Genomic DNA, 27,189 nt, shown 5'->3' on the forward strand with positions numbered 1-27,189 from the left:
TCAATATGGCGTCATTTCCGGCCGACGCGGCGACAGGGTGGGAGCGGGGGTGGAGCGCGGGGCCGGAGCGTCGTAGCGCGGCGGGTTCGGTGCCGCTGGGCCCGGTGTGAGCGGGGAACAACAGGGGAACAGCACGGGAACAACAGGCGGTGTGCCGGCCCCGCTGCCCGCACTGCTTCACTGGTGCTGAAGGAGGAGCCTGGAGCGGGTCTGTAACGGCGGCGGTGCCCACTGCGGTCACTGGAGGGAGGGACAGAGCGATGGGATGCGTTACACGAGGGGTGGGGTGTGAGGGGGTCCTGGTGTGATGCTAGGAGGGTTATAGGGTTATAGGGTTATAGGGTTAGGGTTGGGGTTAGGGTTAGGGTTGGGGTTAGGCCCTCCTGTCTCACGTTCATGTCGTTGCTCATCATAGCCGTGATGTGGAGGACGGTACTTGGGTTGGGGAGGTGCTAACACGCTGCTAGCACCTTGTAGCCAATGGCATACTGGGGTGTATTAAAAAGAGTGTGTCCAGCAGGTTAAAGGAGGTGATCCTCCCACTCGACTCTGCCCTATTAAGGCCTCATCTGGAATATTGTATCCAGTTCTGGGCTCCCCAGTACAAAAAAGACAGGGATCTCTTGGAAAGACTCCAGTGGAGGGACACAAAGATGGTGAAGGGCCTGGAGCGTCTCCCCTATGAGGAGAGACTTAGGGAACTGGGTCTGTTGAGCCTTGAGAAAAGAAGGCTGAGAGGGGACTTGATCCAGGTTTATAAATACCTGAGGTGTGGGGGCCATAGTGGTGAGGCTGGTCTCTTTTCAGTAGTGCATGGGGATAGGACTAGGGGTAATGGGATGAAAGTACAGCATAGGAAGTTCCTTAATAAGAACTTCTTTACAGTGAGGGTGACGGAGCACTGGAACAGGCTGCCCAGGGAGGTGGTGGAGTCTCCTTCTCTGGAGATATTTAAGACCCGCCTGGACGCCGAGCTGTGTGACATGGTGTAGGGAGCCTGCTTTGGCAGGGGGGTTGGACTCAATGATCTCTAGAGGTCCCTTCCAACCCCTACAATTCTGTGATTCTGTGACAGCGCCTCTGTCCCTACCTGCTGTTTCTTGCTAACTTGGAACTTAGAACTAGAGGGAATGGTTTTAAGCTGCGTCAGGGGAGATTCAGGCTGGACATTTGGAAGTATTACTTTTCAGAAAGAGTATTCAGGCATTGGAATGCACTGCCCAGGGAGGTGGGGGAGTCACCGAGCATGGGAGTGTTCAAGAAATGTTTGGATGTGGTGCTGAGGAATATGATTTAGCCTGGAAGTATTGGGAATTGTTGGACTAGATGATCTTTTCCAACCTTGCTAATTCTGTGATTCTCTAATGGTGTGGGGCATCTGTTACACCCGTCTTGCAGCTGATGGTTTGTCTCATGCTGACAGACCCATGTGGTGGATAAGCTGGGAGCCAGTCTGCTGCTGTGCCGTAAGCCTGTCTGTTACAGGAGAAAGGTCAGTCAGCACTGATGTCTGTGTCAAGTCCAGAACGCAGTTGTGTCTTGGAGCTGACCAGATGTGCTTAATTTCTTCCTCTACCCTTTCAGAATTGCTCAGGAGTTTGATTCAGCATCCACACTTGAAAATCATGGCAATTGTTATTTACTAAAATATTTTTGTTTCACATCGTTGTGTGTGCTACATAGGTTGCTCTGAAAGTAATGCCTCCTGTTTATGTCTGTGGAAACTACAACAGTTAGATCACTTGGTAGAGCAAATGCTCCGTTACCAAGCACTGTTCTTCAGCATGGTAACCACCATTAGCAATGCATTTTCATGTGTGCTAAACTTTTATGGAGCACAAAGAGTGGATGTGGGCACAGTGAGGCGGTGGATGCTGCGTTTCAGCAGTGGTGACAGATGTCACCTCTGCTGGTGCAGATTTACATGAGGGTGGTATGCAGGCCCTCGCTCAGCAGCCATGTCATAAAATACACAGAGCCCTGTAAGTCATTTGTATAGACTTACTTCCTTCTGTGTGTGGAATGACAGGGTTGGAGTTTTTTCAGTGAGTTTTGGATCACCATAAGCAGATCATTCAGCCATTCTTATATAAAGCAACACAGTGGTGGGTTGAATCAGCAATGTGGATATAGGTACTTTGCTAGGTTGAAGACAGGATACTAATGCAATCTTTGTAGAGCTGGCCTTGTTACTCTGTTACAGTCACTTCTGTGGCAAGAACAGTTTTCTTCAGCAAGTTTCTGCCTAGAGTTTGTTTAAAGCCTCTCACAAAGCCACTGTCAGAATCACTGGGGAATCAGAATCACCAGGTTGGAAAGGATCTACAAGATCATCCAGTCCAACCGTCACCCCAATATTGTAGCTACAGCAAACACTAAACCAGATCTCGCAGCTAAGTTGGACAGTTCTTCCAGATAATCAAGAATGTCTAAGAAATATCTAGCATTTTTAACAAAGTTTTCAGTTGCTCCGTTTAGAATTGCTCTTTGCAGCTGACAAGGCTAGGCTGTTAGTGCTTATTGATAGGCTAGTATTGCTATAGGTTGCAATATGGGTTGTTAATACTTTTCAAGTGATGAGAGCATATTACATTACAAAGTAATCTCTTCCCTGGAAGGTGGGTGCAATCAGCAGCAGCTTTTGCAGTACAGTTTTCTGATTCTTAGGCAAGTAATAACTCATCCTCCCTGATCACTGGGAAACAAATGCTGTGAGATGAACACCTGGCAAAGCAGAAACTTCAGATGAGCTGCTCTGAGTTAAATTGACAGTCATCAAGGTTGCTAATTGCTGGTGTTTTCCTGTGTCATTTTCAGGCACACACAAAGAATGCCTTTCACAGCTGGCATTTGGCATATTAGTGCATATGTGAATGCAATGTAACACTGATGACTACTTCAGTTGTATGGAAGAAACCCAGAATTCATTTAAGCTGCTGCTAACTAAAGATCCTCTATTTTTTTTCCTGCAGTTTGAAAATGCTGTTAGGTCAGAGAGTGAGTTGTGCTTCAAGTGATCAAACCTGCTGGAAGTGTTGAAGAAAGCTGGGGGTCCCATTTCCTTCTGTCTGTAATTCTGTAAAGCGCTCCCCCTGCAGTGAAAGGCTGAGCGAGCTGGGCATGTTCAGCCTGGAGAAGGGAAGGCACAGGGGAGACTTTGCATTTACCTTCCAGTACCTAGAGGACCCTACAGGAAAGCTGAGTTTGACTCTTCTGCAGAGATTGTAATGTTAGGACAAGGACTGATGGCTTCAAGCTGAAAGAGTGGAGACCTAGGTTATGTCTTAGGAGAACATTCTTTATTCATGAGGCGGTGAGGCCCTGGCTCAGGCTGCCCAGAGAAGCTGTGGGTGCCCCAAGCCAGGTTGGAAACACCTCTGCAGCCTTGAGTGTACTTTGTTAGTCCAGGCAGGGCTGCAGGGACACAGGCAGTGCAGTGGGGATGGGCACTGAGAACATTGGGACATGGTACAGCCCAAGAAAGCCTCAAAGTGTCTACATCTTGCAAACACCCTTAGCCAGAGGCTGCGTATGACCCTGCAGAACACCAGCACACTGAAGCTCTCCTGCCTTGGCTGCTTTTGTGGTGGTTGTGGTTCAACACTGACACATTTTGTAAGGCTGTTGTAGCTGAAAAGTAGTGCTAATTCCGGCCTATAGGAGAAGGAGCTTCTGTGTCTTGTGCTGGTGGGTTCCTGGTGTTCTGCAGGGTCTCTTGTCTACAGCTCTGTACACCGATCAGGTCATCCTTGAATATTAAATGGTTCCCTGGAGCTCTACTCCTTGCAGGAGGAAGAGTGAGTTGAAAGGAAGTTGACCAACATCCAGGTCCCTCAAGCATAAACAGCTACAGCAGTGATGGTCGTCTAAAAGGAGAGGAAGAAATAATAGTTCTTTGGTGTTGGGGCAATTGCAGGGCCTCCCTGCCTGCTTCTCCTCTTCTTCCTAAACTCTCCCTAGGCCTTGCTTTAACTCCTGAAGCCATGGGCAGCGTGTTATCTCTGGTGTAGCACCTGGCCCATCTCAGAAGCAAGCAAAGAAGACAAATAAGTAGATGTTCAGCAGACCATTTTTGACTTTCCAGAGAAGCCCTCCTCCAGACTACAGAGGAGGAAGTCATAGCATGGTGGTGGGTGGAACAAAGTAGGTCATTAGTTTAGCCTGACGTGCGAAGGCAGGCAGCTGTTTAGCAGCACTGGTTACTAGAGCAGCAGTGTCCTCTATGGAATTTCAGATTCTGCCTACTGAGGCTTGTAGCTGTTTTTGCAGTTCCTCTATGATCCTTTTGTCCAGTTGCCCGAAGTCGCTGCGTTTCAGGGTCTGCTGCCTGGTTCTTCTGTCATTCAGAAGGAATGCAGAAAGGATTTCCTCACTTTCCCATGCATTACAGTGCTCTTAGAGAAAATGTGCAGAAATAAAAGCCATCTAAAATATCTCTGTCCTGATACCGTTTTTGTTTGAAGATGCCCTGCTTTACTTTCAAATATACATTTGTAGTGAGAGATAAATAAAAATCACTTTTTATCTGTATTCCTGCATCTTAAAAGAACAGTTTTGTTTCAAACTCTTCAATTTTATTACATATCTTAATCTGCAGGGATAAGGGAGATTGACAAAGTACTTATTGAATCTCATCACGCTGCTTACTTCAGGCATTCAGACATCGCAGCCTTTGTGTTGCTGAATTAAGGGATTTTTGATGCCTCAGTAAGACTGGACCCTCAGCATTGTTAGAAGGCATAAAATGCAATTTCCTACAGCTTTTAATTTACCTAGGAACCAATTAAAGTCTGAGGCAAATGCTTCTCAACCATCTCTGACTCCTGCTGGCAGGAATTCCTGCTTTTCTGTGTTTTCATAAAGCTCCATTATTTTTAGTCAGGGAGAAGGGTTCCTAGTGTAGTACAATACACACCAAAATCTTCCTCCAGCTCATACCTGTGAAGTGTTGTGTGCCTTAGAGGAGTGGTAGGCCGGTGAGTACAGCTGCATCTTGTGCTTGGGAACATCATCTTGCTGCTCCTCTCCAGTCTGGCAGCTGAGAGAAGTAGGGAATGCTTTGTCAGATTTTGCATGACCTAATGACTAGATTTTTATTTTTTTAATTGTATTTTTTAATTAAACTGGGGTTAAATATCTTACTGGAGAATATCTTTAGAGTTTGGACAGAAGTTAACAGGAGAATGAATGGCATTGTGCAGTTTGCAGTGGAGCTGCCCACGATAAGTCTGGCACTGGGGTAGCTGTTATGCTGTTAGCTACACCACAGTCTGTTTTTCTCTCCCATGTGTTCCTTTGGGAGACTGCTAGTTCTGATACAGCAACAATGTGGCAGTTGATGAACCGGTTATTGTTCATCCGTCTTTTAGCCATCCTCTTTCATTTTTAAACCCAATCCCACTGTGATTTAAATAGAACCTCAGCCATTTTTAATATTTTCTTCTCTTCTGTTTTATAGGATCATGGATTTTCCGGGACACTTTGAGCAAATCTTTCAGCAGCTCAACTACCAGAGGCTTCACGGCCAACTTTGTGACTGCGTCATTGTGGTGGGAAACAGGCATTTCAAAGCCCATCGCTCTGTTTTAGCAGCATGCAGTACCCATTTCCGAGCTCTCTTCACTGTAGCAGAAGGAGATCAAAGCATGAATATGATTCAGCTGGATAGTGAAGTGGTGACAGCAGAAGCCTTTGCTGCTCTCATAGACATGATGTACACTTCTACACTTATGCTTGGAGAGAGCAACGTTATGGATATCTTGCTGGCTGCATCTCACTTGCATTTGAACTCTGTAGTTAAAGCATGCAAACACTACCTTACTACCAGGACACTGCCGATGTCTCCACCGAGCGATAGGGTTCAAGAGCAAAACGCACGCATTCAAAGGTCTTTCATGCTTCAGCAGCTTGGGCTGAGCATTGTGAGCTCTGCGTTGAATTCCACTCAGAGCTCAGAGGAGCAGCCAAGCACTATGAGTTCCACGATGAGAAGCAACATAGAGCAGCGCTCTGCTTTTCCTATTCGCCGCCTCCACAAGCGTAAGCAGTCTTCTGAAGATCGGGCCAGGCAGCGAATGAGGCCTGCCATAGATGAGGCTGTTTCTGATGTGGCTCCAGAGAGCGGGCAGTCAGTTGTTCATTCACGGGAGGATTTCTTTTCACCAGATTCACTGAAGATAGTGGACAACTCTAAGGCTGATGCTGTCACTGATAACCAGGAGGATAATAACATTATGTTTGATCAGTCTTTCAGTGCTCAGGAAGACACTCAAGTACCCAGCCAGTCTGACAACAGTGGAGGAAACATTTCACAGATGTCCATGGCATCGCAAGCAACACAAGTGGAAACCAGCTTTGACCAGGAGGCTACATCTGAGAAAAACAACTTCCCGTGTGACAATCCAGAGGTCAGCATAAATGAAAAAGAGCACATGAGGGTGGTTGTTAAATCCGAGCCCTTGAGTTCCCCGGAGCCTCAGGACGAGGTGAGTGATGTCACCTCCCAAGCAGAAGGCAGCGAGTCTGTTGAAGTGGAAGGAGGAGTTGTGAGTGCAGAGAAGATAGAGCTGAGTCCTGAGAGCAGTGATCGCAGCTTTTCTGATCCGCAGTCTACTACAGATAGGGTGGGAGATATCCATATTATGGAGGTGTCAAATAACCTGGAACACAAGTCTACTTTCAGTATCTCAAATTTTCTGAATAAAGGCAGAGGTGGCAGCTACGGTGCTAGTCAAACTACTGATGACAACATTCCAAATACAACAAGTGACTGCAGAATGGACAGTGATGCTTCTTTCCTGATGAGTCCAGAGTCAGGACCTGCTGGTGGTCATTCATCTGCCACAGTCTCTCATGTTGAGAATCCCTTCAGTGAGCCTGCAGAGTCCCATTTTGTTAGACCAATGCAGGATGTGATGGGTCTCCCCTGTGTACAGACTTCTGGGTACCGGGCTGCAGAACAGTTTGGTATGGACTTTCCAGGGTCAGGCTTAGGCCTGCATTCTCTCTCAAGGGCAATGATAGGCTCCATAAGAGGGGGAGTCAGTAGCTCTCCTGGCTACCGCCGCATAGCCCCCAAAATGCCTGTTGTAACCTCTGTCAGGAGCTCCCAGCTGCAGGATAACTCACCCAGTTCCCAGCTGATCATCAATGGGACCACTTCTTTTGAAAATGGGCATCCTTCACAACCTGGTCCTCCACAGCTGACGCGGGCATCTGCAGATGTTCTTTCAAAGTGTAAGAAAGCCTTATCTGAGCACAATGTCTTGGTTGTAGAAGGTGCACGCAAATATGCATGTAAGATCTGCTGCAAGACTTTTCTGACCTTAACGGACTGTAAGAAACACATCCGTGTGCACACGGGAGAGAAGCCTTATGCCTGCCTGAAGTGTGGCAAACGGTTCAGCCAGTCCAGCCACCTTTATAAACATTCCAAAACGACCTGCCTGAGGTGGCAGAGTAGCAACCTACCTAGCACTTTGCTTTAACTGCTCGCACCTCCCAGCCTGAATGAGAGTGCCAGTACAAACTCTTAACTCTCCGAAGCACTGCAGGAGCATTAACACTATTTTGCTCAAGCTGAGAAGCTGCTTTCGTAGGTCTGTGAACAGTTGTGTGTGGTTGTGCCACACGCTAAAGTCTTGATTCTATAAATTGGGGATAATACCATACCTACCTCACAGGGGTGTTGTGAGGATTAGACAACTGTTAGCAAATAACTTTGAGGTCCTCAGAAGTCTGTAGATACGTAAAACGTTATTGTTATGTACATGCAGACTTGGGGCTCAATGGGGATAAGGTCCCTACATAAAATTTCCTTTGCAAAACAGAGGGGTGGGGATTGAGTGAGAGTGTAGTTGTCTCACAGAATCATAGAATGGCATGGGTTGGAAGGGACCTTAAAGTTCATCGTGTTCCAACCTCCCTGCCATGGGCAGGGTTGCCACCCACTTGATCAGGTTGCCTAGAACCCCATCCAACCTCCATGAATGGGGCATCCAGAGCTTCTGTGGGCAGCCTGTTCCAGTGCCTCACTACCTTTGATAGTGAAAATTTTCTTCATAATATCTAGTCTAAATCTACTCTCTTCTAGTGTAAAGCCATTACTCCGTGTCCTACCATTACAATCCCTGAAGAAAAGTCGCTCCCAAGGTTTCCTGTAGGGCTCTCTAGGTATTGGAAGGCTGCAGTGAGATCTCTCTGGAGCCTTCTCTTCTCCAGGCTGAACAAGCCCAGCTCTCAGCCTGTCTTTGTCAGAGAGGTGCTTCAGCCCCCTGATATCTTCATGGCCTTCTCTGGATCCGCTCCACCTGCTCTGTGTCTTTCTTGTGCTGGGGGCTCTAGGCCTGAATACAGTACTCTGGCTGGGGCCTCACAAAGGCAGAGCAGAGGCAGACAGTCTCCTCCCTGCCCTGCTGCCACCCCTCTGTTGATGCAGCCCAGGAAGCATACGGCCATCTGGGTTGCAAGCGCACACTGCTGGCTCATGCCCAACATTCTGCCCACCAGGAGCCCAAGTCCTTCTCCACAGGGCTGCTCTTAAGGAGTTCTTCTCCCTGTCTTTACATGTCCTTGGGACTGCCCCTATCATTGTGTAGCACTTGACCTTGTTGAACCTCATTAAGTTCACATAGGCCTCATTCTCAGTCTTGTTCAGGTCCTTTTGGATGGCATCCCTTCCTTCTTTTGTGTCTACTGCACCGCTCAGCTTGGTGTCTTCAGCACATGTGCTGAGGGTACCCTCAATCCCAGTATCTTGGTCATTGAAAAAGATGTTAAAGAGCACCAGTCCAAAGATGGATCCCTGGGGAACACCGCTCATGACTAGCCTTCAGCTGGACGCAGAGCAGTGGACTGCAACCATCTTGCTGTGAACATCCATCCATTTCCTTATCCACTATGTAGTACACCCTTCACTATCTAATTAAGAGATAAGGATGTGGCTAAGGACCACGTCAGAGGCATTCCAGAAGTCCAGGCATTGGTCTTTCCCTGTTCACTGATGTTTCTCTATCATGAAGGCCATCGGATTGGTCAGGCACAGTCTGCCCTTTTTGAAGCCATGCTGGCTGTCTCAGATCACCTCCTTGTCTGGCCTGTGCCTTAACGTAGCTTCCAGGAGATCTGTTGCACGATCTTCCCAGGCACAGCCGTGAGGCTCACCAGCTTCTAATTCCCCCCAGTCTTCCTAGGTTAAAAAATGGCTCCTTTCCTTCCTTAAATAATGGGTCACTGGGGATTTCACCTGTCAACACTGGCTTTTCAAAAATGATGGAGAGTGTCTGAGCAGCCACATCATCCAGCTCCTTCAGGACCCCGGGGTGCTTGTCATCTGGCTACATGGACCTGTACATGTTCAGTGTTGTCATGTGGTCTTGAACTTGCTCTTCTCTTACAGCAGGAGGGATTTTGTCCCCACCAGCTGCTGCCCAGGGGTTCAGGGATGTGAAGGTGCACAGATACAAGAGACACAGGAAGCCTGGCTGCCAGTGAACAGGCCAAGAACTCATTGAGTACCTCAGCCTTTTTGATCTCTGTCGAAGCCAGAGCTCCCTTCTCACTATTCAGAGGAGATACCCTCTCCTTGGCCTGTCTCTTCTGTCCTATGTACCCCTCCTGTTAGTTTTCACATCCCTTGCCAAGTGCAGTTCCAGCCATGCCTTGGCTTTTCTGATCCCATCTCTGCACATCCTGATGGCATCCCTGTATTCTTCCCAGGCCACGTGTCCCTGTTTCCACTGCCTGTGCATTCCCTTCTTTTCCCTCAGTTTGACCAACGGGTCCTTGCACAGTCACTCCAGTTTCCTGCCTCCTCTGCTTGATTTCTTTTACTTGGGGATGTAGAGATCTTGTGCTCTCAGAAATATGTTCATAGAGAGCTGATGGCTCTGTTTTGTTCCTTTTCCCCCCCAGGACAGCTTCCCAAGGGGATCTCATCCAGTAATTCCTTAATTAGCTGGAATCTCTCTCTGCTGAAGTTCAGCGACCTGCTCATCTCCAGGTCCATGTTACCATGAACTCAGCCAGGACACGGTCACTGCAGTGCAGGCTGCCTCCAGTCTGACCCTGTGTGAAGCTCCAGTAACATTTTGCTTCTGCTTGGTTTGCCTAATTCCTGAGCTGGGAAGTTGTCCCCCACACGTTCGTGAAGTAACACATTTCGAGAATGAGAAACTGAAGTGCAAATTTCCTATTTTTTTTTTTTTTCTAAAATATTTTGTAAAAGTGAAAGCATTTAAATAAATAACCTGCAGAAGTCAAGCTGTTGCATTAGGTGTGAACAATAATGCAAGGAGCTGTTTGCTCCAGCTAATGCAGGTTGTGTATCTTGAAAAGAAAACCAACTTTGGATGCATCTGTCTGACATAGAATGCTTTAAAGTATGCTAATTATGAAAATAGTTTAGGGTTCTGAATGTATGTTTGCTTGTTTTGTAGTAAAAAACACTGTGTAATGAAGGTGCTTAAATTAAATCCAAGAAAAAGTAAATTTTGGACTACCAGATGTATATATATACTTGGAATACTGCAAGATCTGGATGTTTCACCAATATTTTTCTGTAGAAACTTGTATTAAGTGATAAGTGAAGTTTGTTTCTTGTTTGTGCTATTCTTAGCAGTATTTTAACCAATTTGTATTTCCTATCTTAAAATTCCATATACACAAAAGTCTGAAAAAGAGCTTGTCTTTGTCTGCTTTGTTGTTTTCTGCAAGAGGGAGTTTGTGATGGTGTTGGTACGTGAAATCGCCTCTTGCTGCTTCCAGACATGCCCGCAGTCAGTCTGATCCACGCTGCTGCCCAGGCACACCTCTCTTTTTTGGCACTCTTTAGCTTCAGGCTTTGATTTCCTCTCCTGGACACTCACTTCCCCTCTCAGCTGCGGGTTGTCCCTCAGAGCAGAGCAGTGGGGATGGAGCCTCATTATCCATGTTTACTTACGTCTCTATGTAAAGTGTAGCTATCAAATCCAGTCTTTCTGTTTGAAGTAGTGTCATAAATATACTTTTCCACAACAACAATTAAAAAAAAAAACCCTAGGTTACTTTAATTAAAAAAGAATAGCACTGCATGCTTTGTAAGGCAGAAATTCAGTGATCTTTATTCTTCAGCAGAACTACATAAGTCATGTTATCACTCCTCCCCTTTGATGCCATTGTAACTAGTAGCATTTGCAGTCTCTTTTCTTTGTTAAAGGTGCACATGAACTACCAGCTTTCACATCCTGGGTCTCTGCAAGATGGTATTTTAGTCACAGAGCAACTGATTCCTATTGATATAAACGTATTTGCAAGCTTTCTCCTTTTCCTTTAAATTCTGTGGGTAGTAAATGTATTCAAGAGTAGAGTAATGTCCTCTACTCGGCAGTTTTAAGGAGTCTGTGCTCCATAGTGGATAATCTTAAACATCTTGGATTTCCATTTGAGGAAACAATGTAAAATCCCCATCCAGGGTCCCGACAGTCATTCAGCAAGATGAGGTGTGAAAATCATCGAGGCTTCCAAACCAGACACCATCAGACCAAAGGAAAGATAGGAGAAGCTCTGTATTTGACTTATATGTGCAACAGCAGTGAGCTAAGGGGGGATGTGTGGGGACCCCTCTCCATGCTGAGAAGAAGACTGCCAAATGTCTGCCATGCGTCATTGGCACCTCGAGCAGCCAAGGTAAGGAGGAGCGTGGAAACACCACCAGTGCTTGGGTTAACTCCTTTGCTTAGTGGCTGTATTCCGAGCTCGTGATTTTTAAGGATGTGCAGAAATGTGCCACGTTTTCAAAAGGCAGCAGGATGTGCCACATGTAGTTTGATAACCATTCTGGTATCAGGGGACCAAAAGCACTGAGGCATGCTAACCAATCTCACGGAAACATCAATAAAAATGTGGAATTTGCTACCTTACTGTTTTCTTGTCATGCCTTATCAGGAGCACTATGGCTGATTATATCTCCTCCTTGCATTTCTACCAGTTTGTTGAGGATTTTTCTAGTTTTTTTCTATTTTCTTTTTTCACTACTTCCTACGGTGCTTCTGAAATCCTACAGCACAGCAGTAAAGAAGCTGTGTGAGCAAGGAGATTAATCAGGAGCTAATGCTGAGCAGGTAAACATATTAAACTGTACTTCTTGACTACTTTCTAATAATACATTTTCACACTGAAATGTCAGACCTGGTGTGGGAGGACTTTCTTAAATAAAGGCTTGTATTTGGAGCATCCTTGGAAGGAGCAACCTCAAGTTGCATTTCTTCATCCCCTCCCAGTGCTTCAGGAGCGCAGATGTCTTGCTGCTCTCCCTGTCTTCAGGTATGAAGCAATATCTCAGAAGAACAGCTCCACTTGGCTATCCCAAACTGCAAAACGAGGAGCTTCTCACCTCCATGCCTGATAAAAGTTGCCCAATATCCCCCTGACTTTTGTTCAGAACTTTCCAAACGCTGCAGCGAGGTCCTGCCTGAAGATGTCAGCACTTCAGCGCTGTGAAACCTCCAAAAATCGTTCCTGTGCTGCTGTGTTCTGCTTGCTTGCTATCCTGGTGCATTTGCCAATGGACTGACAAAACAACATAGCTTGCTTTATGAAATCTATCAGTGCTGAGGAGACCGAACTGCTGTGTGATACGATAGTGCCGTTCATGTCTTGAGTAGGCATCGGTGTGGTTAAACAGATCTAAATAGAGCATAAAAGTAGTGCAATTTGAATACTGTTCTCATTTCTTCTTCATAACGTAACTGTAGCCACAGCTTGAGCTGCCCCTGCTGCCTGGCGAGGCTGGTGGTGATGGACAGCACCTGGAGGCAGGCAATGTGACCACACCATCATCACCATCACCGTGTTGTGTATGCACAGCAATTTCAGTGCAAAGTGCTGTGTAACAGCAAAACGTTCAACACTGAACCCTCCCTATATGGGCTGTCTAGAAGATCCTGGTCAGTGTCTGCTGGACTTGGGTGGGTACGGGCCAGGGAAGAGAGGAAATGAGTGACACAGATGAATTGGTACAGTAAAAGAATGTAAGCAGAGCTGCCCTCATCCTCATCCATGTGTCACAGATGGGGAAGATGAAGGCATGGTCACTGAGACAGCCAGCTGTGAGCACTCACTGGGAGCTGGGACAAGACTAAGCTCTGGTGGGCCCTCAGCACGTTGCACTCAGTAACAGGGTGGCTGTGTGCAGGGAATGCACTTTTTGATCTTAGAGGTCTATTCCTACAGTAATAGATGCTATAATGCAGACGAGGTCAGTGGGCACAGTGAGGGTGGGCTGGGTTGGCCTTGGGGATCTTAGGGTCTTTTTCCAACCTTAACAGTTCAGTGATGCTGTGATTCTGGATGAGAACTGAGAGCTCCAGAGCAGAGCTGAGGGGCCACCTCACACTCACGCACCAGCATTTATCTCCCCCATTTACAAGCACTTGAGACACCAATGGCTGGAGGCGTCTCCTTCCCAAGTGAAAGGCACACACCACTGTCACTGCTTCTCTTTAATTGCTATGGTGCAGTTCTCTTGCCATGGATGCTGTTGACTCCTCACTTGCAGAGCAGGGGCACAGGACCCACCTGCCCACTACCCCAGGCTGGCACACGATGCTGCATCCCTCACGGTGACCTGGTGGTGATGCTGGTCCAGCCCTCACAGCAGCAGCTCGTGGGGCATAGGCTCGCCCCGCAGGCCAGCCAGCAGGTTGTCAGCAGCCAGCACAGCCATGGTGCTCCGTGTCGCATAGGTGGCACTCCCGATGTGTGGCAGGATCACTGTGGGCAAAGAAAGGGTCACATCTGACAGACAATCCAAACTAACCCATCTATGGGTGAAGGCCAGCAGGCAGCAGTGCTCCTCCTTTCCACATCCAGACTTGGTACTCAGCTCCCTGCACAGACACAATGCGTGGCAGATGACAGAGAAACATGCAGAAAATCTCACACTGTGGCCTCATTACTGCACACCTCCACTCTCGTACAGGTACAAACCAATGCATACTGGGGCAACAGCCTGAGAACTGCTCAGGATATTGGGACCTGCAGGCTCCTGGGTGTGCTGGAAAGGTACGTGTGATGGCCAACAGCCCCTACAGAGTGCAGAGCTATGGCATGGTCAGGGCAGGGCAGGCTGTCCAGGCCCACATCCAGGCAGCTTTTGGTGATCTCTGAGGATGGAGATCTCCACAACCTCTCTGGGCAACCTGTGCCATTACTCTGACACCAGCAAAATGCAACCCACTCCTTTTAGGTAATGGTAAGAACCACGCCAAAGCTGCTTTAATGGCATGATTAGTACATCAGCAATGGCTGGGTACTTGCCCAAGCTAGAGAAAAGACTGCACTGCAGTCTCTGTCCATTTTAAAACAGACAGCACCTGTGGGGAGGGTGGAAACACAAAAACCTGACACACTGCTGAGTGAGGGAGGTGGGAATTGGCTTCTGCTCCCAGGTAACAAGATGAGGGGTGGTGGCTTCAAGTTGTGCCAGGGGGAGGTTCAGGTTGGCTATTAGGACAAACTTCTCAGAAATGAAGTGGAACAGGTTGCCAAGGCAGGTGGCAGAGTCACCTTCCCTGCAAGTGTTAAAAAAACATGGTGATGTGGGACTGAGTGACGTGGTTTGGTGGGGATGGGTTGATGGTTGGAGGTGCTAATCTTAGTGGTCTTTTGCAACCTTAATGATCGTGTGATTCTACTATTTCAGAAATGGACATCCAGTCATGGGCACAACCACACTTTCCCCATTGACCTCCCAACAGTTTGTCTACTGAAGAGATTTTTCCTCATATAAAAATGTCCTTCCTTAACAGAGGAATCTTGCTGCCTTCTGCACCCTCATGCAGAATTTTGGTCCTTCAGATGAAGGCATATGCACAGGGTTTCAGATTTAGGTTGCAGCATGACCAAACCAAGCACTCAGGTGCACAAGAGGATGTTGTCCATCGGCTCAGAGCACAGGAGATTGCCCAGATGAAGCATGGATGGCTAGGTAGGAACAGGCACCCTGCCATGCTAACAGCAACAGAGCTGCCAACAACCAGAGTTACTCTTTGCTTAGAAACCAGTGTTTCCACTGTGTTCCATTTCTGCCTCCAGATCTGCCTTGCCTGTGACCGAGATTACGGAATGCAGATCCATCTGAAAGATGTTAAAAGACAAGCCAGTCTCAATTGCTTTCTGGACTACTGAAATATCTCCCAAGATTATTTTATCTTGCACTGACTCTCCACATAGCACAACTGTTGCCTAGAAGCTGCTTAAATGCACGACCTTCCTTTCTGCCACAAACACTGAAGCTCTTGTTCACCATCTGCAGGCCCCCAAGGAAATTAGCCAGCAGGTCCTCTGCCTTGACAACGGAGACGGCTCTCCAAGCAGGAGGGGGCAGGGCAGGGACCAGGGCAGCCAAACACACCACTCACCACAGTTCTTGAGTTTGAGCAGAGGGTGGTCGGTGGGCAGTGGCTCCGGCGTTGTGACATCCAGGCCTGCAGCTGCAATTTGGCCACTGACTAATGCATCATACAAATCTTCTTGGTTCACCACAGCCCCTCTGGAAAAAAAACAGGAAGATGGGCTTGCACAGCTCCAGTCAGGCAAGTCCCCACAGTCATCTGCACATCCATCCCATTGGGGCTGGACACACGGACACAGCCCTGGGCAGGGACAGTGCCTGTCCACAACAGTCAAATCAACCTGACTCTGTATCCCAGGAGCCCTCACAATGGAGGGGGTGGGCTGTAGGGTGGGCAAATGTCCCTCCCAGCTGCAGGATGCTGACTGCACACACTGCCTGGACTCACAGAGTGCATCTCACAGCTGGCTCAGCCACCATAACCACCAGCAAGGTGCCACAAAATGGGGCTGCTGTCACCTGCTCGTGTTGATGAACACAGAAGTCTTCTTCATCCTGCTGAAGAAATTCTTGTTGCACATTCCCTGGGTGCTGGGAGTCAAAGCACACGTCACGATGACAAAGTCCGACTCCTCGGCCAGCTTTGTGAGTGGGACTGGGAAGAGAAACACAGGTCACAGCTCTGCTCACAGGCAGCATCACCAGGATGCCCCTGCAGCCCTTCTAACACATAAGGGGCACCAGAGTGAGAATGCTGCCCTGCAAAGGCTTTGCCAACCCTTCTCTGCAAATGGAGAGACAGGAGGTCAGGAAGACACGAAATGAACTGCACCAAGATGCTGCTACAGACACAATTACAGTGCTTTGTTTTTACATCAAAATTTACCCACAGTGAAACCTAACAGGCAGTCGTCCGTCCCAAAGGGGCGCTCAGACTGTTTGTCATGTTCAGACAACAAAGTACTGCTATGACAGCTTATATCAATATTAAATCTATTTCTACAGTACAGGTGCTGGCTCATACAACTTCCACTCTTCAGCCTGAGAGCAACAGCTTCCTCTGAGCAGTGGAAAACACAAGGAGCAGAACAAGGTCTAGCATTGACTATGCAACAAGTGGAAACATGCAGGCTTTGGACTGAAGAATTAGCTGACTGTTTGTTTCATTCATTTTACTTACCAAACTCAGCTTGGAACTCTGCAGCATTCTCTGGTTTTGGGCGACTTCCAGTGTACAAGAAGTTCTTGACCCCAAATGGCTTCAGACGGCGAGCAACCGCCTGCCCTAGAAATGAGAGAGAAGGTGCTGTGCACCTTTCAGTGTGCAGCTGGTTTAGCTGGAAGCCCAGCAGCTCATGGAAGCATTGCTCCTGTAGGGTGCTTTGTGAGGTACGTGTTGTGTGTGGGGTGGATGCTTTCTGCAGCTCCTCAAGGGAGTGAATGCTCAGCCTAGAGATATCAAACCTGAAGCCACTCTAAGCAGCAAGCCAAAACGTGAGGAAAGAAAAGGCAACCTGCTGACAAAGTCAACAGCTGAACGAGTGCCAAGCAGACGGTCCTGTACTTTGTCAAGCTTTCTGTTTGCTTAACTGAAAAGCAAGAGGCCAATGTCCAGTTTGCTGTAGCATGTGAGTATGGTGGATGCATGTGAATGAGCAAAGTTTTAAGGGTTACGCCTGATGGATCAAGAGTTGCTCAGAGAGGCTGCACAAAGCTTTCCTTGCTGTTCTAATAGGTTCTGAATAAGTGAGCACAGGGGACAAACCTTGGCTGAAGCTCTGGTGCTTCACACCTGGTGCAGGACACGCACTTACCTATTCTTCCCAGACCTATGATGCCCACCGTACTACCAGACAGCCCATAGCCACACATCCACAAGGGCTTCCAGGTTGTCCAGCCACCGCTAGCAGATAGAGTGAGAAGGAAACTGATGTTAATAAAACAGCAGGGGAAGGCCTGTTTCAAAACCCAGGACTTGGACAAGGAAATCACAAACCACAGCACTGTGGAAGGTGAACTCCTCTGCCACCGATGGGCGATGTGCACCCTGCTTTAAGCTAACTCTGCTGTCTGAAAGGGTGCTGCTGAGCACAGCCCTGGGACAGTAAACTCTGGCCATGTCCCCAAGAGCCCATAGTGGCCCTCAACCACTGATCATCTATCTATAGCACGCACAGAGCTGCTCAGATGATGCTTCTGTCCCTTTAGCAGCTCTTGAACAACTTGCCTTCACTGCTGTGGACTGACTGTGTCACCCTGCATGATTTTCATTGCCAGCATGGTGGAACTCTGGCTTCAGCCCCACGCCATCTGTTGGGTTTCAGGTGCATTCCCCTGCAGTGCCCGACCCTCAGCCCCACTCCAGCACACAGCTGCACATACTCACGTCTTCACCTCTTCCACCGCCTCGGGCAGCCGCCGGCACGTAGTGAGGAGCAGAGCCACCGACAGCTCCGCGGTGGCATCGGTGAGGACGTCAGGGGTGTACCCCACGCGGATCCCCCTGCAGAAAGCACCGGGCTCAGCTCCCAGCACTGCCGGACCCAGCATGTAAACCCTCTGTTTGCATGCTGAGCCCCCCTCATTGCATGAGCCCCCCACGCCCAGGAGCTTATGAAGCCACAGGGTGACATCCCTCCTACCTGCCACCCCCCCCATCCCGAGCCCTTCCAGCTGGGGGCCTCACTCCCCTCCGTGCTCCAAGCTGTGGGGTGCAGGGGATGGACGGCAGCCCCCCTCCTTCCCTTCTCCTTCCTTCCCTCCCCTCCCCTCCCGGCCGTTCAGCCGCACGGCACCGAGGTTACCGCTTCTTGATCTCGTCCAGGGCGAGGTGGTCGAACCCCACGGACATGGTGCTGATGACTTTCAGGCTCGGCCCTACAAAACACCGCCGCCCACCCGTTCATCAGCTCCGCACCGACACCGCCGACCCCAAGCCCAGCCCCAGCCCGTGGCCGCGCACCCACCAGCGGCATCCAGCACCTCGGCGTCGATACGGTCGGACAGGAGGCACAGCAGCCCCTGCTTCCCCGCGACCCCCAACAGCAGCTCGTTCCTCGGGACGGGCTCATCCGAGTCCCACTGCTGCACGCAGCATCTGCGGGGACACAGCCGTCAGCGGGGCCGCACTCCGCACAGCGTTCCCCCCTCTGCAGCCCCCCGCTCACCCCTTCGCCTCCGACAGGACCCGCATTCCCTGTGCGGGGATCCGCCGCGTCACGAACACCGCCATAGCCCGGCGCATTGCCGCCCGCAGCGCCCCCGCACGGACCGACGGCGGCCCGGCAGCACCGGGGGCGGGGATGCGGGCGGACCGGCTCCTCCTTCGGCGATACGGGACGTCGGGGCGGTCCCGTGCTCCGGAGCAGAGAGCTGGAGCGGCGGAGTTTGGTTATAAGAAGGTTAAGACGGCCCCGTGGAAAACAAACCCTTACAGGGTCTTACAGAATCCCCAGGTTCTGTCTGTGTTGCGTGCTCAGCGTGTAAATGTAAATGTAAGTGAGGTCTCTGCTCCGACTGATTGCACGGCCCTGTGGGCAGGAGCACAGATAAATAACCCTTAGGAGCCCCCGATTTTATCACACTATCCATCGCACTGTCACGGCACCGGAGGTCACTGCAGAGCCGGGCTCACACTCATGGATGATGTGTCTGTACGTGTCCCTGGGCTCCATCAGGCTCTCCTCACATCCCTTGCTGCCTCCTAGAGTCCTCTCCAGAATCTCCGAGGTGCTGCCCACCGTAGCTCCGAGCCATCTCTGACCCCGCAGTGATGGTGAGGATGTCCTTTATGCAGGAAGGACTCCTGGCACTGCTGTACAGCGCCATGCTGTGCCACCAGCACTGTATAGTGACAGCCTGTGCTGCTCTTGGTGGGCTCTGAGTGCATCCCTGTGCCACTCTGCTGCCCTCTCTCAGCCCACTCCCATATGCAGGCTGCACCCAGCCATTACCTGTGTCTCCTATCAGCACACCCAGCTCGCAGCAGGGCTGGCATCATTGGCTGAGTGGAACAGACAGCTCCACCTGCAGCTCCAGCTTCGTCTCCTGCTCCCCCTGCACAGATGCCTGGAGGACTCAGGACACAGCAGTCTGACACATGGCCTGCACAGCAGGGCTGACCTGCTGCCTGCCTGGAGGAGGATTGCTGCCACCAGCAGCCCTCCATCACCACGGTGGAGATATGGGGCTGTCACTGCTTGATGGAGGCTTAGCAAGAGAGCTGGAGAGAGCCGGAGTGTGCAGCTGTCTGATCTCAATGGCTGTTTAGTGGTAAACCCGGAGAGCAGGGACTCACGGTGCTTTTCTCTGGCACAAATCATCTGTGCTGTGTGAGCTATCAGCTCATCTAACAAGTCTGTATTCTGCCGGTGGGATTTTCTTTTATCATGATGCACGCCTGCTCCTGCCGTCAGCGTGCTGTCAGATTAGGCCAGCAGAGGCCATTGTACTTTTTCATAATTGCTTGAAATTTCATTGTGCTGTGTGGAGCTGAGTTATCATTAGCACTGACATCTCCCCCTCTTATCAGGTGAGAATTCGTGTCAGCAGTGTGTGCTGCCCAGCACCCCAACCTTTCCCCTTCCCTTCCAGCCTCCCCATCCTGCTGCTGGAAGTGGAGCATGGCTGTGATGGAGTGCTGACAATAACAGCATTTTGGCCATGTCGTTTGTAACAGGAAACCACATTTATGTGAGAACACATTGGTTTATAGATTAATATAGATATAGATATATAAATATAGATACAGATATATAGATATAGATATAGATATATAGATATAGATATATGTAGAATGAAAAGTTTCACATATATACTCAAAACTATAAAGGCAGTAAATGGCAGAGCTTAAAAAAAAATGGCATTTTGCCTGTTTTAACTGCAAGCACATATAGGTCCTGCTGGAGTGCACTTATGCTGGAGCCGTAAGTGATGCAGGAGCCCTTTCCTCTCCCTGGTTTTATGAGAAGTAGGGCTGTGAGAAGGGTCAGATAATCAAAGCCCATGGGTTAATTTGCTCTGGCACTGCTGGTCCTTTACCCTTTGGTTGCCAGGTAGGCTGAGGGCTTTGCAGAGCTTCCTGGGGTGCTGCAGGCCTCGTAGGGGCAGTGGGGTGAGGCACAGGGTGAGCTTCCCTGCCCTTCAAGCCCCATCCCATCCTTCTCTGAGCATTCCCCGCTGCCGTCCCAACCCCTGGCACTCAGCAGAGGGGATCCCCTCCTCCATCAGTAGGAATCCATTGGTGTGCCAGGGGCAGTTACCTGCGGCAGGGCTGGGGAGGGGGACTCGGTGCAGTGCAGAAAACGAGCTGCTGCTGACAATGGAGCAAAGAGAGAGCAGCAGGCAGATGGCATGAATATTAGTGCATGGAAATGACGAACACTCTGAGAATTTCCCAGCGCACTCCTGGCTGGCTTGGGCCCGCTTTTATAATTAATTTATGGAAAGCACCTAAGTTGGGAATAAACACCATCTCACAAATCCCTCCTAATCTCCGCCTGTATTTTGGAGCGATACCCTGAAGGTATAGTTTCTTACAATGATTAAACTGTTTTCCTTATCAGAATTAAAAAGGGGTTTTTTGTTGTTGTTGTTGTTGTTGTGTTTTTTATTTCTTCATGCGATTGAACAGAGCATTAGTGGTCAGGACCGAACGCAGACCTGTTTTAGATGCAATCCATTGTTGCGAATGCCCGGATGGGGCATTTCTCCCCCAGGCTGCCGGATGCCAAATCTGTCACTGTTTCCATTTTGGATTCATGTATGTTAAAGCAAAAAATGTGATTTGATGCGTTGTCAGTCACCTGACGGCTCAGAAGCACTCGGGCATTAGCATAAATCTGGGAACTTCCTTTAGAAAAGAGATGTAATTTTCATCGAGCTGTTGCTTCTCATTGGTGGTGGAAGCAAAACCCCCCCTCCCTGGGGCAGGATGTGCAGAAGATGCCTGGGGAGGTGTCTGCAATGAGGATGAGGGTTATGTGCATGCTGCTGGGTCTCTGGGCTTATGCAGGCACTGGAAGCCTGCAAAGACCCGGGCTCAGCTCTGCATTTGGCTGCTGCCTGCATAGAGGCTCCCACCACTTCTTGGGCACCTGCATGGAGCTGGGGCTCCGCTGGCAGCAAGATCCAGGCAGCATCTGTGGACAGGGGGTGGGCTCTGCAGTGTGCAGGGAGGGAGAAGTTACGTGCCTTATCGAGTCCTGACATGGAAATCAAGGTAGGAATTACCCAGGGCACAACCTGCCCCTCTGATTTGGCCTTTGTGGCTCAGTCATGCATAGGAGAAGCCTTTTCCTTGTTCCCTCCAGCAGCATCTCCTTGTAATGGCTAATGGAAAAACATTGCAGTGGCAAAAGATTCTCTTACTCATAAACACAATGACAAGGCTAATCTGAGAGGCCTGGGGGGCCCACTCCATGCTGCTGCCTGAGTCCTCTCCTTGCAGGAGCACAGTGGCTCTCTTCTATGCATAGGAGTGCTGGGCTTTAAGGTGTCTCTTCTGTTTCTTTGGGAAAAAGAGAGCACGAGGAAGATCAGGTGTGGCTTTTGCATCTGGAACACTGCAGCCGTAATAAAATGCTTTGGAAGGCGTTTCACTCCTCCAAAGTAAGAAATCGTTTTGAATATTTTGCCCCATTAATTGCACGTTAGTTAAATGTGTATTTTTGTAACACAGATATTCGCTCACCTGCAGTTTGCTAAGCTGACAATTAAATGCAACCAGGACTTGAGCCCTTCCAATAAAGAGAAATCTACAGAGTCTCTGGGCAGCTTCTGGGTCTCACACTTGTGGTGATTTTTTTTCCTTATATCCAATCTAAAATGACCCTCTTCAGTTTAAAACCATTAGTCTCTGTCTTGCAGGAGACCACATAAAAAGTCTTGCAGAAGCTGAGGTAGATGAAAACCAGCTCTGCAGTTTTCCACTGATGCAGTCAGTCCATTGCAGAAGGCCAGTAGATGTGTCAGGCATGGTCTGCCCTTTGTGAAGCCATCTCTTACCATCTCTCTGTCTTCCATATGCCTTAGCATGACTTAAAGAAGGATAAGTTACATGACCTTACCAGGCACTGGTTCGGTCTGGCTGGTCAGTAGTTGCCAGGACTCTCCCTAGGAGCCTTTTTACACACATCTGTGATGCTCATTCAGTGGAGACTTCACCTGACAGCTGCGAGTTCCCAGATATGATGGAGAGAGGTTCAGCAACTGCATCAGCCAGTTCCATCAGGACCTGGGGCTGTATCTCACCGGATCCCATAGAACACTGTGAGTTCAGGTTCCTGAGGTACTTCTTGAATCTCATCTTCTCTCGCAATGCAATTCTTGTGTTGTTTCCCATCCCTCGTGGGATGGAATGAACACCCATCCCTGCTGCCTATTGTTTCTGAGATAGAAGGGCTCTGGGGCAGGACGTCCTGTACCCTTTGCCTGCTGCGAGCTAAGGCAGCTTTCCTGGACCGAGAGGGAAAGGGGCATCAGCCCCACATGTGGGGGACCCCAGTGGGATGTCCCAGCAGCAGGATCCAGGGGCAGGAGCGCAGCAGCTCCGCTCGGATGTGGTGATGCTTTCAGCAGTTGGTCTGGCTGCGGGCTTGTCAGAAACAATGCACTCACTGTACAGTACCAGATTGTACATCTCTGGGTTAATTGTAAGACTATAATACAAAGGACGTTAGGGGTTTGCTGGAGTTAAATTTTAATAGCAAGCCAGCACCCCTTTAATGACATTTTATACATTTAAATTGGGCATGATCCCTTTGGGAACAGTAATTTTATTCATAGAGATTATGTCTAATTTGAATATAAAAACACCACTAAAAAGATATTGGATTTGCTATTTTTTCACTTGCAGGAGCTTTGGATTCCAATCTTCCCAACTGACTGGAATGCAGTGGATTAAAAAAAAAAAAAAAAAAGGAAAGTTAAGGAGAAATAAAAGCCAACAACTCTCATCAGGCACCACCCGCTGCTCCTGGGCACCCCCTGCTCAGACTGTTTGGCTGTTTCCTTCAGCACAGCAGGTGTATGACATCAGGTCTTTCACCTGCCCATCTTTTGGCTGAGCTGCTGCCTCTGCCTGCCTGGTACCTGTGACATCCATCAGGTGGTGCCAACAAACGGCCACAGGCTCAACTCTTCTGAAGCAGATTCCTGACAGTTCTGTCACACTGGCAAGGTATTTCTGGGGGGGTGAGGGTTAGGAGTGGGTTGGGTCAGGGTTAGGTTTTGGGTTAGCGTTAGGGTTAGGGTCAGAATTAGGGTTGGGTTAGGATTGAGTCTGAGTAAGAGCTATTGTTAGGGTTAGGGCTCACCCCCCTAGGAAAAGGTAAGGAGCCCTGCTGACCCCTTGTTCTGCGGGCTGCAGACTCTCCCATTTGTCTTTTCTTACTACTTGCAGACTCTCAGATTTAAAATCTATGTGTAATCTTCACCAAGCTGTGGTTACTGCCCACTGTGAGTTACGGACCCTTGCACACAGCCAGCCTCTAGGGGAGGGCACACAGACACAGCATCTGTGGGCTGCTCCCATTCAGCTCTGTCATTCTTGCATGGGGTGCTGCTCCTAATCAGGTGTCTGTCCCGTGTCTGATCCTCACTATCAGACAGCTGCATGGGGATGCTGAGCCCTGTCTGTGCACACCTCTGTTCTGGGTGACCCTTGCTGTGCAAAGCACATGCTTGCCCTGCTCAGGAGGAGGAGAGCAGTGGGCTCACCATGGAGGTGTGCCAATGAAACACAGCCCCACTCCCACCCAGTGACGTGAATGAGCCAGCAGGGTCTCACACCCTTTGGATCACCACGAGGGCCCTGAGCACAGCGGGTTCCTGCAGCACAGCACTGTGATGCTGCTAAGTTAGCACAGCGGGTTCTGCTGCACCCTCCCCAAGCAGGGGCCGTTCCCTTCAGCACAGCGGAGGTGATAACAGTGCTGACACTGACGTGTGCCTCCGCAAGGCTGCAGCCTCATCTCCGAGACAGGATAAACTGTTTGGCCTTTGGACAAGATTATTTCTGTTCGGAACAGGATTGTTATCACTTAATTGAAAATAATTATCCAATGCAAATTGGCTTCAAGTTGGCAGGCTGAGTTGAAGAGATTGCACGCTTCCAAGCTGTCCTGAGCGGAGCTGTGCCAGGCTGCGTGGGGCAAGGTGAGAGCTGGGACTGCCAATGGAGTCTGTCTGAACCACACAGGGATTTGCCTGTCGGGCCGGCCCTGTGCACCCACCAGGGACATGTGCAGCCCTGTGGTGGGCTCTGTGCCCCCTCACTGCATGCTGTGAGTTCCATCTGCACAGCAGTGCCAACTGGGAGGGATCCAGCGCAACCAGCATCCCTGGCAAACTGATCCCGAGGGTAATGGAGAGCATTAATGAGCCAGCACGCTGTCCTCGAGTCTGAATTGCTGCATACAGAGGGTGCTCGTGGGTGTCACAGCTGCACTTGTGTCCTGAGAAGGGGACAGCTGATGCCACAGACAGCCTAGTCCTGAGCTAGGGATACGGAAACCCTCATAGAACCAGAGACATAGAACCATAGAACCTTTTCACATGGACTTTTGAAGGTCTAGTCCAGCTCCCCTGCAATTAACAGGGACACCCACAGCTCCATCAGTGTGCAGAGCTCCATCCAGCCTGATCTCCAGTGCCTCCAGGGATGGAGAATCCACCACATCTCTGCGCCCTGAGGTTCCAGTGCCTCACCTTTTCTTTCTTATTTCTGCCTGACTGTGTTCGGATGAGACGAGACCCCCCTGAATGCACCCAGTGCCTCTGCAGAGGCTCAGATCCGCCGCAGCACCCCGACACGGTTTGACCCGGCTGCTCGGCGCAAGATTAATTAAAGAAATATTTAAACGTGGTTTCATCAGGAGTGCAAAACACTTCAGTGGAAATCTCTGTCAGGAGCCAGCAGAAATGAGAGTGTGCTTTACCTGGCAGAGCACAATTAGACAATTAGACAGTCAAATATTGTCCCGGTTAAAGACTATTAATTTTCCTTACATTTGTCATGAATTAATTTTTATATTATTATTTTTTTTCTCCTGCCTGTATAAACAATGTTTCATTTATAAATACAACCGCTTCCTTTACACTGAAAAATTAAATTTGCTTTGATAATGAACCGAGGCACTAATAATCATTTTGCAATGCAAAAAAGTGCAATTACCGCCCGCCGTGCTGAGCTCACATCAGCGCTGACACAAAGCCTCGGCCGCTCGGTGGGACCTCAGCACGGTGCTGTGCCTCTGCTCAGCCTCACCAGGGCTGTGGGTGCAGCATCCGAACCACGACGCCCACAACGCATGTAGGTAAAGCTCTGGGGCTAAATGAAGAAGCACAGCGCACAGAAAACCCAGCAGAGTCCACTGCAAAGCTCTGAGCACGCACAGCATGGAAAAGGAGAGAGACCTGTCTGTGGCCATGGGCCAGCATGGAGGTATCTCCTCTCAAATGTTGGATGCTGCTCCTGCCTGGTGCTTGCTCTGGATGCAGTGTGACCTCACAGCACGTCCCCTTTGTGCCCATGGCTCAGAGCACTGCATGGCCCACTCGCAATGCATCAGTGCTCCCATAGCGCCGCATGGTGCTGCTCAGGCATGCCTGCTCAGATGAAATCCCAGGTGATTCCACCACACGTATGTATAAAGGCACGAGCCGTCGTGAATGCATACGTGTTCAATACATCTGCAAATATAACAGATGTATCCATGTATGTTAGGCAGACGTTGGTGAAAAGGAGGATTCAAAGAGGAGCCCGCCTATCTGCTCTGCTCTGTTAAAAAGAATACCTTTAATTCCTTCCCAGCGCACGCAGGCATCCCGCAGAGACACACACCTCAAATGGCAGCGCTGCTTCCTAACTCAGCCCTGCCGCAACAAATCACAGACCAAACGCTCCCTTCTCCCCTCTCACTCCAGGGACGGCTGCCCCCATTACCAAACAAGGCTGCAACCTTTTGATCCATCCATCTTGTCTCTTCCACCCAGCCCCGGCTGAGCTACAGCCACTTATTTATTCACGCAATGTAGGTTTCCTCATGCTGCTTCACCAGCGCACATCAGCTGTGACCTCCAGTCTGTGCCCTCTCCAGGGATAAGCATGTTTTTTAGTCCCAGGCATCTCTGGAGTAAAGAGTGACAGTTCTTTAAAGGAGGGAGTAAATAGCAGGTGGGAGGAATGACAGGCCAAAGCACATTTGAGTTTAATAGGATAAAATGGAGCTTGATGAAAGTAGCCCGGTCTGTAAGTCATCAGGTCCAGAACAGAATTTTAATGCTGTGCTTTCTTTTCAATAGCACTCGTGCAGCAACATCTCTTGCTGGTAGAAAATGCATCAGTCCTTCTTGTTCCTTCTGGCATCCTGCCCTCTCCACCTAATGCAAATTTAACTTCGCTATCATCACATGAACTTCTGTACCATTAATTAATTGCTCAACAGAAAGTCTAGTGATAATTACAGGAGGTATGGACAGCAGCCTGCCGGGATTGAATGACTCCAGTTTGGGTTCAAGGAGCACGAGGAAGAGATCTATGAGTGGAACCCCACAGTGTGGTCAGGGAGCGCCGAGCATCTGGACCAGACACTTGGCATGGGTTCACCAGCAGGTAAATAGAAACAACTTCCTTCCTTGTCCATGGAGTTTACTGATAGGCAGGGCACAATCTGCTCCTGGCTGGGTGTATACAGGCTTCTGTGGGGCCACCCAGCCTCTTGCATAAGCTACTGACTTTGCTTAAGTTCTCTGCCATTGGCTTCCCAAGACAATTCAGACACAAACCTGAAACTGAAAAAATCCATACAAGAGTCCAGTGTCAAATAGGACCGGTTAAGGTCCCTGAACCTCAGAGG

General features: G+C 49.4%; 2 protein-coding genes across 3 annotated transcripts; one reads left to right on the top strand and one right to left on the bottom strand.

Moving 5' to 3' along the window:
- The first annotated feature begins 11 nt into the window (after nt 1–11).
- On the top strand, nt 12–10,677 carry ZBTB5 (zinc finger and BTB domain containing 5). 2 transcript variants are annotated; one of them, XM_085528693.1, is made up of 3 exons: nt 12–208; nt 1,399–1,492; nt 5,459–10,677. In XM_085528693.1, exons 2-3 carry the CDS (start codon nt 1,428–1,430, stop codon nt 7,485–7,487), a joined length of 2,094 nt encoding a protein of 697 aa, XP_085384819.1. In that variant the 5' UTR covers nt 12–208; nt 1,399–1,427; the 3' UTR covers nt 7,488–10,677. The 2 variants fall into 2 exon arrangements, with proteins under 2 accessions (XP_085384819.1, XP_015705572.1); XM_015850086.3 differs by lacking the exon at nt 1,399–1,492.
- Nucleotides 10,678–13,463: 2,786 nt separating this feature from the next.
- On the bottom strand, nt 13,464–18,588 carry GRHPR (glyoxylate and hydroxypyruvate reductase). The gene is made up of 9 exons (XM_015850088.3): nt 18,499–18,588; nt 18,298–18,428; nt 18,136–18,208; nt 17,718–17,834; nt 17,146–17,234; nt 16,512–16,616; nt 15,851–15,986; nt 15,399–15,529; nt 13,464–13,749 (listed from the first exon to the last, which is right to left on the bottom strand). Exons 1-9 carry the CDS (start codon nt 18,573–18,575, stop codon nt 13,628–13,630), a joined length of 981 nt encoding a protein of 326 aa, XP_015705574.1. The 5' UTR covers nt 18,576–18,588; the 3' UTR covers nt 13,464–13,627.
- Nucleotides 18,589–27,189: the final 8,601 nt, after the last annotated feature.

The sequence above is a fragment of the Coturnix japonica genome, chromosome Z (genome assembly GCF_054131305.1).
Source record: "Coturnix japonica strain WE chromosome Z, WE-NBRP24, whole genome shotgun sequence".
NCBI classification, from domain to species: domain Eukaryota; kingdom Metazoa; phylum Chordata; class Aves; order Galliformes; family Phasianidae; genus Coturnix; species Coturnix japonica.

Coding starts and splice junctions, on each gene's coding strand:
- ZBTB5 (XM_085528693.1), top strand. CDS start 1,428: ATGTGGTGGATAAGCTGGGAGCCAGTCTGCTGCTGTGCCGTAAGCCTG. Junction 1,493..5,458: donor CTGTCTGTTACAGGAGAAAG/GTCAGTCAGCAC, acceptor TCTGTTTTATAG/GATCATGGATTTTCCGGGAC.
- GRHPR (XM_015850088.3), bottom strand. CDS start 18,575: ATGCGCCGGGCTATGGCGGTGTTCGTGACGCGGCGGATCCCCGCACAG. Junction 15,530..15,850: donor GTGTTCATCAACACGAGCAG/GTGACAGCAGCC, acceptor TTTTTTTTCCAG/AGGGGCTGTGGTGAACCAAG. Junction 13,750..15,398: donor GCTCAAACTCAAGAACTGTG/GTGAGTGGTGTG, acceptor CTTTGCCCACAG/TGATCCTGCCACACATCGGG.